This window comes from Dendrobates tinctorius, unplaced genomic scaffold (genome assembly GCF_039654945.1).
Source record: "Dendrobates tinctorius isolate UK_male_01 unplaced genomic scaffold, ASM3965494v1 ptg000060l, whole genome shotgun sequence".
In the NCBI taxonomy this organism is placed as follows: Eukaryota; Metazoa; Chordata; class Amphibia; order Anura; family Dendrobatidae; genus Dendrobates; species Dendrobates tinctorius.
The window spans coordinates 82,931,338-82,946,893 of NW_027361728.1; the positions used below are offsets into that span (position 1 = coordinate 82,931,338).

The window sequence follows — 15,556 nt, forward strand, 5'->3', positions numbered from 1 at the left end:
CCCTTTTTTCACTAATAAAAATGAAGTCTATGGAGATATATATCACTTATAAGTACTTAGAAAACTCAGTGCAGAGCAGGAGGCATCTGCGCCTGCTTCCTGAACAGGGGATTGGCAAGCACGCAGGAAAGTAGGAAGTGGTGTCAACCGCAGACATTGATTGTGGACCCAGGCGTTCGGCCCACCTAGTTGGGTGCTTTGATGACATGTCCCTGAGCATGCTGGTGGTGGTCAGGCTGTGAGTCATTAGTCCCCTGCTCATCTTGGTATTGCACAGTTTACAAATTACCATTCTTTTATTGTCCACACTTTCTACAAAAAAGCGCCACGGTGGAACACCTAACCCTTCGCTTGAGAACTTGTCGATTGTAGGTACTCTGGGGAACAATTGCCTGCCTTCTCCCTCTGGCCACCCCATTGCCTCTTCCTGCCTGTTGCAGTGCTGTTGATCACTCCCTCGTCGCGTTGCTGTCTCCACTTAGAATGGCATCTTCCCACGTTGGGTCAGTGACTTCATTGTGCACCACCTCATCTTCCACTTCCACGCTCTGGTCCTCCTGACTTGTTGACTTAATAACATCACTTGTTGGCAACTGTGTCTCATCATCACCTACCTCATGAAGCACTAATTGCCGTTACCCTAGCATCGTCTTCTTCTGACTGTGGCTGCTGAAATATTTAGGAATCACTACACACGGTCTCCTTATGTCCTTCTTGAAATGTGCAGGGTGAGAGGACAGAATCAATAAATGGAAATGTAGAGAGCTCCTCTGAGGGACAGAGTGTGGGCTCACTTGTCTCCTGGGACTAACTATGGTGGCAGGAAGGTGGATCATGGTGAGTATTATGTGGTCAAGACTCTTGGCTAATGAGACTGGATCGTGTGGAAGACAGGGTAGTGCTGGCCCCATTCCACCTGCACCTCGACACTTTGACCAATCTTCCAGCAATACGGATGTGACACACGGACAGCAAACGGATACATGGATGTCAATTATGTACATACGGATTACACACGGACACGTACTGGTTTTTCCTGTACAGGAATCACAAGGACATATGAATGAGGCCTGACACTTACTTCAAGACATACCAAGAGGATCGATGGCTCTTCTCGTAAACTTACAATTTGTGCTTAGTAATGACAGATTTTTCCATTCCTGAGATAAGTGATTACAGTTGGTGCTTTTAAAATTCTGTGAAAATTGGGGAGGAGGAGCTAGAGGCAGACACAGACATTCTAGTGCAAGTTTTCCTGAAATCACAGTTATAGTTCTGCAACGAACCTTATGAGTGCAAACAGAAAACAGATTTTACCTGTCATTTAAAAATTTGGACAATGGATAATCAGTCCAAAGTGAGAAATACATTTTTCCAAGAAGATATATCACAAAGTTTCTCATTTTCACGTGTACTATAACTTAACTACTTCTGGACTGCCTATAGACTATAAACGTCTTTGCAGTTTACAGTTTACTGTGCAGTGATGCTCTAAAATGTCAATGCAGTGTAAGCAGCTTGAGCAAGATCATGCAGCTGTGACGGTAGTCACAGACAGACTCCCTACAAAGAAGGCAGACATTATTCATTATCATGTTTACCTTCCTTATTGCTATGTATGTAATAGGATGAAGAAGTAAAGGAAGCCTAGCATCTGTGAGAGAACACTGCCATCTGCTGGTCAAAGGTAAAAATGAAAGAATTATAGTAATGGGAAACTAATAGTGGGAACCTATGTTCCCACAGGAAGGAGGTTGAAGATGATGCCAGGTCAGGTGACACCTGTGTCGCAGTTACTAAGTATAAAAGACCCAAGCAGGCAGAGAAGGGAGGAGTTGGCGCCAGAACCTGGACAAGGCAGGTCATATGGCTGTGGAGTGGACTGACAGCCATCATCACCACAGAAAGGTCAGAGAGCGATTAGATGCTGGAGAAGGCCTGAGCAGCCCAAGGAGCAGCGCCAGTATAAAATCAGTGAGTAGTGCCAGTACAAGCACCAGTAGAAGATTCGGAAGCAGCGACAATAGAGGTCCATGACCAGCGCCAGTAGAAGACCATAAGCAGCACCAGTAGAACAATGTTTCCAGATCTGAACCAGCCACAGGAGACGATCTGACTAATCTTATTAATAAGATAATAAGAACATTAAGAACAGTGTATATAAAAGAGCACTGCATAGAAATATTTATTCTAGTCGAATTGCTGTGTTCTGATAGTCATAACATACTGTATTGACCTTACTATTGTTACCCATAGTATAGTGCTTACTTTGTGTATGGAAATATTAACAATATATTTCCTGATATAGTTTCTTTCTGTGTTAGTCAAATAAATAGTGTACCACTGTCTCCTCATTATCTGCGTTGTTGAATCCAAGTAACCTGTTTACATGTCTACAACGTAGAACCAGCGCAAGTGAATACAATACTATTTCCTCCTCTGGACCATGCAGTCACCAGAAAGGGAGCAGTCACTGCTCGGTCCTAGAAGACACAGTCAGCTCTGCTATGCAGGAAGAAGGCTGAAATTCGCCTGTTACTGGGGCTGACATACCAGCCCCGGATATGAGAAATCAGCAAAAAAATATGTTAAAATTCTCACCTCCAAATTACTTTTTAAGACCTTATGGGGCCAAGATATGTTATGTAAATTGAGAAAATAAACTAAAAATGTAAGAAAAAACAAATAAATTGTCGCAGTGGTGGGGGTGGACCCACCGCGCCATGGTCCGTTGAGAGTCTGAAGGGGTGTAACTAAGCGAACACCTGGGATTTCACTAGAGCCCCTGATGGTGGGGCTAGACTTGAGCCACAGGTAGATGCAAGGTGACACTCCATGACAGATCCCGGTACCGCAGCAGCTGACCCCAAGGCTCAGGACACTAGATACAGACACGGATTTAACTGGTACAGATGTTAGAGCTGGTTCAGACGGGACAGACACTGATGCTGGAACTGATAATGTGGGTTTCAAGCACAGACCCTGATTCAGATACCGCAGGAGTGGTTTCAGGTTCAGGTACCTTAGGTGAAGTTTCAGGTTTGGATTCAGCAGGTGCGTTTTCAAGATCAGTTGCCGCCGGAGCGGTATCAAGATCAGATACAGCCAGAGCGTTTTCAGGATCAGGTACAGAAGGTGCGGTTTCAAGTTCAGGTACCGCTGGAGAGGATTCATGGGCTGGTGCCACTGGAGGGTTTTGGGTTTAGATACAGATTCAGACTGGACTGGTACTAGTACAGGTAAAGTGGACAGGTACAGGAACCTAACAACAGAATAGCACCTTGCAGACTGACTAAGATCATTGTTGCTCAGACACCTCCCAAGAGGTGGAGGTGCCTGAAGAGTACTAAATGCCTCCCATGTATTGGCTGGGGACACATTAGGAGTATACCCACTGTCTCGTTAAGACACAGGGAATGCGCGCTGCCAGGAGACGTGCGTGGTATGTGCAGACCCTGGGACACGGGAACCGGAGCAGGGAACATGGCAGGGCAGCCTGAGCGGTGAGTAAGTCAGCGCCCTTGCTGGAGGGATGGAGCGGAAGCATGCAGGGACGCTGGCATTACATAAACCAAAGCTAAAAGAAAAAAAGAGTCACCGCCAGTCTGATTTGTTTATTGCCCCGCCCCCTCTAGAAAAAAATAGCATGTGAAAGGAGAACGCAATTTAAAATGTCAACTGGTGAGTTGTGGTTGCAAATAAAAAAAAAATAGACATGTATTTCTTATGTTTCTTTACGTTTTCCAACCATATCATGAAAAAATTATATTAAAACTATTTGAACATCCAAAGAAGAAAATATTTTAGACCCATTAAACACACATGTGGAATAAAACCTGAAAATGTGCCTAGTTAGGATGGATCAGATGGGTCAGATGGCTCAGTCCTGAACTGGTTAATGTATTTTTGTCTCTATTTGTTACCTTGGATGCTCACATTCACAGTCCACAGACAGACCATTCACTTATACACACTGCAGCTTATATGTCAAGCTCTGACCAGCACATTGACTGTGTTTTTATTATTTTCCACATTCTCCAAGTTCAGATTTTAAGATCTATTTATACATCAGATAAGATGGTTCATGTAGGAAAATAAAAGACATTATTTTCATAGTTATTAATATGAGAAACTCTACTTCTGACAACATAAATCTATATACAAAGTTGTTTTGGCAAATGTTGTGCTTTACTTATCAGATACAGATTTATTTATTTTTCTCCCTTATACAGCACCATTAATTTCCCAGCACTTTACAGACATTATCACTGTCCCCATTGGGGCTCACAATCTAAATTCTCTACCAATATGTCTTTGGAATGAGGGAGGAAATCCATGCAAACATGGGGAAAACACACAAACCCTTTACAGATATTGTCATTGGTAGGATATCAACCCAGGATCCCAGCACTGCAATGCTAACCAATGAGCCACCGTGCTGCCGGGAGACTAGTTACATAATGTTTTCTCCTCTACCTGAGACCTCATCTATCAGAAGAATGGAGGTCTCAAAATGTCCACTGATTGGTTAAAAGATTTCAAGTGTACATCAGTGGTTGATTTTACCTGTTAGGCCAGAGTCACACTACCGTAGAATACGGCCGAGTGTTATGCGAGAAAACATCGGCCCAGTGTTAATCTATGGGGCAGCTCACATCAGCGTTTTTTTTCTCATGCATATTCAACATTGGTGTAAAATCGCTGCAGGCTGCGATTGGCACCGAGACTTGGCCAAGACTCGCCAATGCAAGCCTATGGGTGCAAGAAAAAAATTGCACAGCGCTAGGACCATGCGAGTGCTGACCGATTGTTACACACTGATGTTGTTTGAAAAGCTGGCATTTGATCTGCCGCATACAGTAAAATCACAGAATGACAGGTCAGAATAGAATAGATAGAATAGATATATACATAGAATCATAGAATCGTAGAGTTGGAAGGGACCTCCTGGGCCATCTGGTCCAACCCCCTGCTCAAAGCACACATAGAATACATAGATATATAGATGTTAGTGACACACACACACACACACACACACACATATATATATATATATATATCATAGATAGATAGAAAAAAATCCAGCAATTCAGCAGCCATGTACTGTAAAATCACAGCAGGAGCTGACAGGAAAGACTAGATGGATTACATACAGTAAATACACATAGAAAAGATTGATATGCAGATGTCAGTGACATATACAATTATTACAGTGTGTATACAGTTTACTGTACATGTATTTAATTAATTAAAGACTAGTTTTCTGAAAAAATAACGGTGTGGGCTCCTGCGTAATTTTCTTAACCAGCAAAGGGAAAGCCATCGGCTGGGGGCAGATGTTTATAACCTGGGAAGGGGGTAATACCTATGGAGCTTCCCAGGCTATTAATATCAGCTCACAGCTGTATACTTAGCCTTTACTGGCTATTAAAATGGGGGATCCTAAAAAAATGATGTAGGGTACCCCTATAACTAATAACTAAGAAAGGCTATGCAAACAGCTGTTGGCTGATATTAATAGCCTAGGAAGGAGTCATGGATACTGGCCCCAACAGGCTAGAAGCATCAACTCTCAACCCCCCCAACTATCACCCCACTTGCCACCGCTACAGGGCAAGTGGGAAGAGCAAGCTAAGTGCCAGAATTGGCACATCTTAGAGATGCGCATTTTCTGGGACAGCTGCATAGTCTTTATTGGTTATTAATTATAAGGGAATCCTATGTCATTTTTTATGGCCCACCATTTTAATAGCCAGTAAAGGCTGTGAGCTGATATTAACAGCCTGGGAAGCTCCATGGCTATAACCCCCTTCACAGACATTGGCCCCCAGCCGTCGGCTTTCCCTCTGCTGGTTAAGGAAATTACGAGGCAGCGCACGCCATTTTTTTCAGAAAAATAATCTTTTATTAATTGAATACATGCACAGTAAGCTGCACGCACACTATACTAATTTTATACAGTGGGGAAAAAAAGTATTTAGTCAGTCAGCAATAGTGCAAGTTCCACCACTTAAAAAGATGAGAGGCGTCTGTAATTTACATCATAGGTAGACCTCAACTATGGGAGACAAACTGAGAAAAAAAAATCCAGAAAATCACATTGTCTGTTTTTTTTTCATTTTATTTGCATATTATGGTGGAAAATAAGTATTTGGTCAGAAACAAGCAATCAAGATTTCTGGCTCTCACAGACCTGTAACTTCTTCTTTAAGAGTCTCCTCTTTCCTCCACTCATTACCTGTAGTAATGGCACCTGTTTAAACTTGTTATCAGTATAAAAAGACACCTGTGCACACCCTCAAACAGTCTGACTCCAAACTCCACTATGGTGAAGACCAAAGAGCTGTCAAAGGACACCAGAAACAAAATTGTAGCCCTGCACCAGGCTGGGAAGACTGAATCTGCAATAGCCAACCAGCTTGGAGTGAAGAAATCAACTGTGGGAGCAATAATTAGAAAATGGAAGACATACAAGACCACTGATAATCTCCCTCGATCTGGTGCTCCACGTAAAATCCCACCCCGTGGGGTCAGAATGATCACAAGAACGGTGAGCAAAAATCCCAGAACCACGCGGGGGGACCTAGTGAATGAACTGCAGAGAGCTGGGACCAATGTAACAAGGCCTACCATAAGTAACACACTACGCCACCATGGACTCAGATCCTGCAGTGCCAGACGTGTCCCACTGCTTAAGCCTGTACATGTCCGGGCCCGTCTGAAGTTTGCTAGAGAGCATTTGGATGATCCAGAGGAGTTTTGGGAGAATGTCCTATGGTCTGATGAAACCAAACTGGAACTGTTTGGTAGAAACACAACTTGTCGTGTTTGGAGGAAAAAGAATACTGAGTTGCATCCATCAAACACCATACCTACTGTAAAGCATGGTGGTGGAAACATCATGCTTTGGGGCTGTTTCTCTGCAAAGGGGCCAGGACGACTGATCCGGGTACATGAAAGAATGAATGGGGCTATGTATCGTGAGATTTTGAGTGCAAACCTCCTTCCATCAGCAAGGGCATTGAAGATGAAACGTGGCTGGGTCTTTCAACATGACAATGATCTAAAGCACACCGCCAGGGCAATGAAGGAGTGGCTTCGTAAGAAGCATTTCAAGGTCCTGGAGTGGCCTAGCCAGTCTCCAGATCTCAACCCTATAGAAAACCTTTGGAGGGAGTTGAAAGTCCGTGTTGCCAAGCGAAAAGCCAAAAACATCACTGCTCTAGAGGAGATCTGCATGGAGGAATGGGCCAACATACCAACAACAGTGTGTGGCAACCTTGTGAAGACTTACAGAAAACGTTTGACCTCTGTCATTGCCAACAAAGGATATATCACAAAGTATTGAGATGAAATTTTGTTTCTGACCAAATACTTATTTTCCACCATAATATGCAAATAAAATGAAAAAAAAAACAGACAATGTGATTTTCTGGATTTTTTTTTCTCAGTTTGTCTCCCATAGTTGAGGTCTACCTATGATGTAAATTACAGACGCCTCTCATCTTTTTAAGTGGTGGAACTTGCACTATTGCTGACTGACTAAATACTTTTTTTCCCCACTGTATGTCACTGAAATCTATGTATCTTTCTATTCTATGTGTATATACTGTATGCAATCTATCTATTCTATGCTTTTGGCTGCTGTTGTGATTTTACAGTACGTGGCTGCTGAGTTGCTGGCTTTTCTTCTATGAACCTATCTATATAAAATATACACATATGTCTGTGTATCATTGACATCTTTATATCTATGTATTCTATGTGTATATATCTATTCTATTTATTCTATTCCAACCTGTCCCGCTGTGATTTTACTGTACGCGGCTGATGAATTGCTGGCTTTTATTCTATCTGTCTATCTATTATACAGTATATATATATATATACTGTATATATATATATATATATATATATATATATTTGTTTTGAAGAATATTTCCTTTGAAAACTATGTGTAAATGACATAGAGAATTTCTCTATGTAAAATCTCATGTTAAAATTGCATTGCAATTGGATAATAACACCAATAATATGGATCGTAACGTGTCAGCAGCCTCCTACCATTTTATATCACAACATGCCCGTAATACTGCACATTTTCAGGTACAAGGTATTGAATGTGTTAATACACCATTTCGTGTGGGGGATGCCAGATGGCGTCTCCTCACACAAGAAGCTTATTGGATCTATCATCTAAATACTAGAATCCCTGGTGGTTTTAACAAAAGAAATGATCTAATGTTACATTATTGTTAATTTATCATGTTTTTTCTATTATTTTTCATGTGTTCTGTTTTATATATGTCATGGTTGATGCTTTTAATTTGCAAAGGACCTTTTTGTCTGTCATGTGATGTTGAAATGTACCGTGACTGGATAAATTTCTCTATATAGAGACAAGTGTATAGGTACTAGTATGACTTGGACAAAGATCGTCAAGCTCGAAACGCGTAGCCTCTGTCTGTGATGGTGGCACTTTTTAGAGAGCACATCTGATATATGTGCATTTTAACATGATTTAATAAAGAAGAAAATTTTATACACAGCTGGAACTAACTACTCCTTTACTACTATTGCAATTGGATAGCAATCGCACTGCATTTGGATGTAAATCGGATGCTAAGTGTGAAAAATTGGATTGTACTCGCATGACACTTGTGCGACTCTCGGCAGTGAGAATCAGACCGATTTTTTCATATATTTAATGTGACTCCAGTCTTAGGCCGGTGTCACACGCGCATCTCAATACCCGGCACTGCCGCCGGCACTCGGTACCAGAGCACTCAGCTGCTTAGAAATACATGCAGCCACACATTCCGGTCCAAGTGCTGGCGGCAGTGCCAGGTATTGATGCGAGAGACCTGTGTGAGTTTCTCGCAAGTGTGACCCTGGCCTTAGAAAACAATACAGAGGCAGCTGTGTTTGCACATGTCTGTTTGACTTGAAATGTAGTGGAGTTAGTGAAAGAGCTGGGTCAGAGTAATAACGTGAAGCTCTAATCCGTAATCCTCTAATAACGTGAAGCTTCTAAACCTCTGCCCTAATCCGTACCTCCCACTCCCGACTCCAAGACTTCTCCCGTGCTGCGCCAATCCTCTGGAATGCTCTACCCCAAGATATTAGGACCATCCAAAATTTGCATAGTTTTAGGCGCTCGCTCAAAACACACTTGTTCAGAGCGGCCTATCACATTCAGTAATCAAAGTCATTTTATGCTTGTATGTGTGTTGCCCATTCACTATCTCCATCTATCCCCCACTGCCTGAAGATGGCTGGACCATCATTGTAAATACATCATTGTAAATACAAACCTGTGCTTTGTATCGCCCCCACCTCATTGTAGATTGTAAGCTCCCACGAGCAGGGTCGTCTTATTTCGCTTTAATTATTGTATTGTTAACGTTATTACTTATGACTGTTGTGTTTGAAACTGTTCAACTGTAAAGTGCTGCGGAATATGTTGGCGCTATATAAATAAAGATTATTATTATTATTATTAATAAGATCTTGTACTCAAATACAAAATCTGTAATAGGCACAACGTCTATTACCTCGGTTAAGCATGCACCTGAGCCCAGCACCACTTATACATGAGATCTGGTGATTATTAGTGATGAACAAGCACTGAAGTGTTCGGTACTCGAATTGAGCAGGTCGGACTCTTGGATGGGCTCAAATCAAGTACCGAGTATATTGGAAATCAACGGGAAACTTGAACATTTTTTGAAAGATCCTAACAGGAGGGCTGTGGAGGCAGGAAAATCACTGAAATGGATAGAAACAGCGCTCAAATGGAAGACCCTGGAAGCACTCTGACTCACAAGTCGCTGCTGGGAACAATATTGTCAGTATTACTTCACTTTTACGGACTGACTGTAAAACATACAAAACCAAAGATAAAATGAATTCTACAGGAAAAAATGTTAGGAACCTTGTATATAAGGCAAAATTAAAAATAAAAAATGGCTCCTCCATCCCTTAGACTGCGTGCCCACGATCAGCTATACTAGCTTTCTGAAAGCAGCATATCTTCGCTCCTGAGGAGCTTAAATCTGCATTTGACTCTATAGCTGCTATAGTTTTTACTATGCATCAAAAAGAAGCAAAATTGTGAATTCCTGGCTACATCTTCATCTTAATATCCTGCATACTGTGATATGGCGAAGGACCACAGAAGAATGGGTCATTTATGGCCAACCAAAATGAATCTACTTTACCATCCTTAATGAAGGTCATGAAATCTTGCAGTGTGTACACTTGTAAATCTTATATTTCTAAATGTTAGCAATGCACACAATAAAATATTGGGCTAACACAGGAGCATCATGATATGATTGCTATGTTATTATTTCCTAGTGAGTGTAAGGGCCCCGCCACACATAGCGACTCACCAGCGATCCCGACAACGATATGAACTTGTCAGGATCGCTGGTGTGTCGCTACATGATCGCTGGTGAGCTGCCAAACAGGCAGCTTAACCAGCGATCAGGACAGCGACACGCGGGTAACAAGCAACGCACGTTGCTTAGTTACCCACTGTGTACCTTAGTTACCAGCACGCTGGTGCAGGGAGCCGGTAGCCAAGGTACACATCGGGTTTCTAAGCGCCGTGCGGCACTTAGAAACCCGATGTTTACCTTGGTTACCAGCTCCAGCTCGCTGATCGCTGGTCTCCCGCCTGCCACACACAGTGATACGTGCTGGCCAGCGAGAGACCAGCGATTAAAAAAATGTCCTGGCCATTCCAGGACGATCAGCGATACCCGGCAGGATCACTGATAAGTGTCACACACAGAGATCTCGCTGGTGAGATCGCTGTTGCGTCACAAACCTTGTGTGTGACGGGGGCTTAAGCCTTCATACACCTGCAACCCCAACATGACTTTTGTTTCTGTAACCTAGAGGAAGAATGGGCAGATAACAATCTCAGCTGTATCTAGTAACCAACTGAGCCAGGAATGTCAGGACAGCACATCAAGTGTTATCCTCCAGCTGTAATCTGAGCTGAATATAATCATGGCTGGATTTATACTCTAATGCCTCTCTGTTTCATAACCATTTCCCTGAATGCATTTGCCAGAAAATGGACAACAACCTGACTCTGCTAACCGTGGGAAGTCAAGCGTGTCTGCTTTCTGCTGCAGGAAAAAATTCTAAGGACTTCAGACATTAAACCATTTAATCCTAAAAAAGGAGGAAATCTGAATCTAGAATCTAGTTTTTGCTTTGAAGTCTGAAGTTCATGAGAGCAAAAATAGTATTTATGGGTTTGTATTCTACTGTACTAAAGGTTGAAGGATCCAGTACATTTTTCTGAAGAACATTATGTATTTGCCCACTATTGCTCTATATTTGATTATGGTATCCAGTGTGAATTGTCAGTGGAAACAGATTTGCAATTGGTCACTACATACATAAATAATAAAATCCAAAAATGTATGTACATCGACACGGTATAAACATTATTTTATTAATAATTTACAATAATTATCAATATTTTTCAGATATCCATGGGCCAGATGTTACAAGATTTTGGAAAATTCCTTGGCATGTTCCTTCTGGTCTTATTTTCATTTACCATTGGACTGACACAATTGTATGATAAAGGATATACAGTCAGTGAAACCAAGGACTGTGTTGGGATATTTTGTGAACGCCAGACCAATGACACCTTCCACTCGTAAGTCCCTTAATCATTTTAGGCAACTTTGATTGAAAAAATGAATATCAGTGATACGTTTGTAACATTTTTAATAAGCTTATTGGCCATGACCAGTTATATACCTGTATTAGCATCTATGGGTGCTCTTCACAAAATTAGAATACCATCAAAAAGTTAATTTATTTCAGTGAAACTCATATATTATATAGAGTCATTACAAACAGAGTGATCTATTTCAAGTGTGTATTTCTGTTCATGTTGATAATTATGGCTTACAGCTAATGAAAACCCAAAAGTCATTATCTCAGTAAATTAGAATAGTTAACAAAACACATCTGCAAAGGATTCCTAAGTGTTTAAAAAGGTCTATTTCAGTAGGCTCCACAATCATGGGGAAGACTGCTGACTTGACAGATGTCCTGAAGGCAGTCATTGACACACTCCACAAAGAGGGTAAGCCACAAAAGGTCATTGCTAAAGAAGCTGGCTGTTCACAGAGTGCTGTATCCAAGCATATTAATGGAAAGTTGAGTGTAAGGAAAAAGTGTGGTAGAAAAAGGTGCACAAGCAACTGGGATAACCGCTGCCTTAAAGGATTGTTAAGAAAAGGAGATTCAAATATTTGGGGAAGATTCACAAGGAGTGGACTGCTGGTGGAGTCATTGCTTCAAGAACCACCACACACAGATGTATCCAGGACATGGGCATGGGCTACATATTGACAATATTTGTGGTTTGTCCTGATGAAGGGGGTCACCTGAACCCTGAAACGCGTAGAATAAACCATGTTGAAACCTCCACAATTTTTGGAATTCTTCTTGTGGCAGTGCGGGGATGATCCTTCCTTCCTACCTAAGTGTATGCTTCAACCAGGTCCTGCACTGACCTATGGATCTGCAGCAGCTGCAATTACTATATGTCTTTCCTTCACTCTCACCAGGTGAGTAGTTCTCTTGGTGGGCAACTCTGTGTAACATTTGAGAAGACCCTATTTGCGTTTTTGTGTCTCCCTCTTTTCTCTGACAAGTGGAAGATGAGGGACACCAGACCCAACAATGCAGATGAGCCGAAGGCTGTTATCAAAGCAACCTGGGCTTCCATAACACCTCAGCAGTGCCACAGGCTGATCGCCTCCATGCCACACCACATTGATGCAGTAATTGATGCCAAAGGAGCCCTGACCAAGTATTAAGTGAATTTACTGAACATATATTTCCGTAGGCCAACATTTTGGATTTCAAAATCATTTTTCAAGCTGGTGTTACAAAATATTCTAATTTAGTGAGATAATGACTTTTAGGTTATCATTGGCTGTAAGCCATAATCATCAACATTAGCAGAAATAAACACTTGAAATAGATCACTCTGTTTGTAATGACTCTATATAATATATGAGTTTCACTTTTTGTTTTGAAGAACTGAAATAAATTAACTTTTTGATGATATTCTGATTTTGTGAGAAGCACCGGTATATCCACTCCCAATGTGCTGTGGTTTACCTAATGCAATAAATAATTGTTCTGACATTATAATACTGTTTTCCCTATTGCACATTTACAAATGAGTTGTCTGAAACTCACTAGACACTGTCAATTTTTATTAGAAGCACTTTATAATAGGGACAAATTATCTGATTTATGTGACCCACTTACCTGAGTTTGCCTTGCTTCTCCTCGAAGTGCTTGGAAGTGAAAGAATGGCACTGGATGAATTATATATGTATTCAGGGTCGGACTGGATATAAAAAGCAGCACACAAAACTTCACCAGCCCACATTCAATATTCATAAGAATAACCAATTTAGATGGAAATACCTTAAAAAAAAACAAAGCAAAAGATACAAGGGAAATACTGTGAGTACACAAATGACTAATGGAAGCGAAAAGGACCCCTATAACAAACATTATATATACAGTTGTTAATAGAAGAAGAATATGTACTACATTTATTAATGATTGGCTTAAAAACACATAATGACACAACATGACAAGGACATGACAAAAAAAGACAAGATGTATGATAAGGTACATGATTCAAAACATGGACTGGGCAGCAGAAAATATGCACTAGATAAAGAAAAATGCAAAAAAATATATGCAGCAGTTATAAATAGGTTTTAAAAATATACTGTTTGGGAAATAGTAATTAATCTGAATGGTAGATGATAATATATAGTAGCTAGTCATGAGAGCAGATGCCCATTACTCAAGTTTGCTGAGGATGCACTGAGTGCCCGATTGACATGTTTGAGTCTCCGCGGCCGCATGTTTCACGGCTGTTATGTAAGGAGGTCAGGGTATAGCCCTGTAGAAGTGTATATTTGTTGTATTCATTACATTTCTGTGCGCAGTATGTATGTCATGTGTATGTGTGTGTTTGCGGCCACATGACATTAGTTAGATAGAGATTTAGCGATAAGTGTAGTATTAGTAAAAAGACACTAGATGGGGGCACTGAGCACAACAAGTTGGGAGCCTTCAGAAGGGTTAATTAGAGGAGTGGCTAGCCAGGAGCAAAAAGGAGATAGTTTTTCCCTCATGAGTTAGCTGAGCCGGGGGTAGCCATACTGGACAGTGGAGTACAGCAGATGCTTACAGCAGCAGCCAGTGAGGAAGGTCACTGGAGGTTCTACAGTTAGAGACTGGGAACTGGAGGACTAGGGAGGCTAATGGAAGAGTCTCAGTAGTCAAGTCAACTATAAACGAAGAACTGAAGTGACGGTAAAGCCAGTCTGTGGAAACCAGCCCGTGTCTGGAATTGTCAAGCCAGGGAGGTCAGTGGGTGAGCCCCCTGTGGAAGTGGCAGCTGGAGTGCGGGACCTGTGTCAAGAGTCTAGTGAGCTGATAGCCTAGTACACGTACAGGAGCAACAGTGCCGTAAAGGGGTGAGCTTTAACGGAGTAGACCGGTACCTTCGTGGGCTGAAGTCGGTCGCAGGAAGATGGGACGAAGTACTGTGTTCACTGTGTTCCGTGTGGCGTGCTCACTTGCTTGTGTGGTTCAAACGTGTGTAACGGAAGAAGAAGTAACGTGCTGCTGTAGATGAAGATGTATTGCTGGTACCGAGTACAGAGTCCAGAAGCTGTTGTGGATGTGCTGTGACCTGAAGAGAATAAATTTGAACTGTTTGAGTTGTTTCCAGCCTCTGTCTGCAGTCATTTGAGTCTCAAAAGTGAACAGCATACCGGAGATGGAACAGCCTCCAGCACAGAAGAAGCTACCCCCCCCCCCGGCAGCTGTGGTATTACAGTTAGACACCCACAAAATATGCGTAGATTGCCCATGTTAGTTAGGCAATATCTTCATGTTTTATGGCTGTATAACAGCTGCAAAACATGTGGCTTTGGGGACTCGAACATGTCACTCAAGCACCCACAATACTCAGTGCATACTCAAGCACCCTCTGCAAACATGAGTAACAAACACTTGCGTTCATCACTAATAGTAGCAGCATACAGAATTTCATAATGAAAGAAAAACTGTGCCAAAAAATAAGTGCTAGTGCAATTACACCAAAATGGGAGATTTAAAGAAACACTTCCATCAAAGTTTTTATCCTCTTAGTATATTGCAGTCATCATATTATAGAGTACCCTGTACTTACAATTGCTCATTTTGCCTTTCTACCCATCTAATTCTACTCTTTTCTTTGCTCCATTCAGAAACAGGAAGTCTCTTATTCCTGCATGATTAATTTCCCTTCTTCAACTACTGACCCAGCTATTCTGCTCCTCCACCCTGCCATAGACTTTTGCAGTAACTCATGACTTGTGCAGGGAAAACAGACTTCCTGTTTCTACATAGAGCTTAGAAGGATTCAGCTGGTCAGTTTTTAATCATGTTAAGTCATAGACTTAATGGAAAGCAGAAGAATTAATTGTGTAGAGATTGA

The 15,556-nt window shown here is 41.6% G+C and overlaps 1 protein-coding gene across 1 annotated transcript in view; it reads left to right on the top strand.

Moving 5' to 3' along the window:
• The window catches only part of TRPC1 (transient receptor potential cation channel subfamily C member 1), a 147,672-nt gene that overhangs the window by 77,559 nt on the left and 54,557 nt on the right, over window positions 1-15,556 (top strand). The window contains exon 10 of the mRNA XM_073579104.1: window positions 11,508-11,683. Coding sequence (XP_073435205.1) covers window positions 11,508-11,683 — 176 coding nt within the window. The remainder of the gene's footprint in view (window positions 1-11,507; window positions 11,684-15,556) is intronic.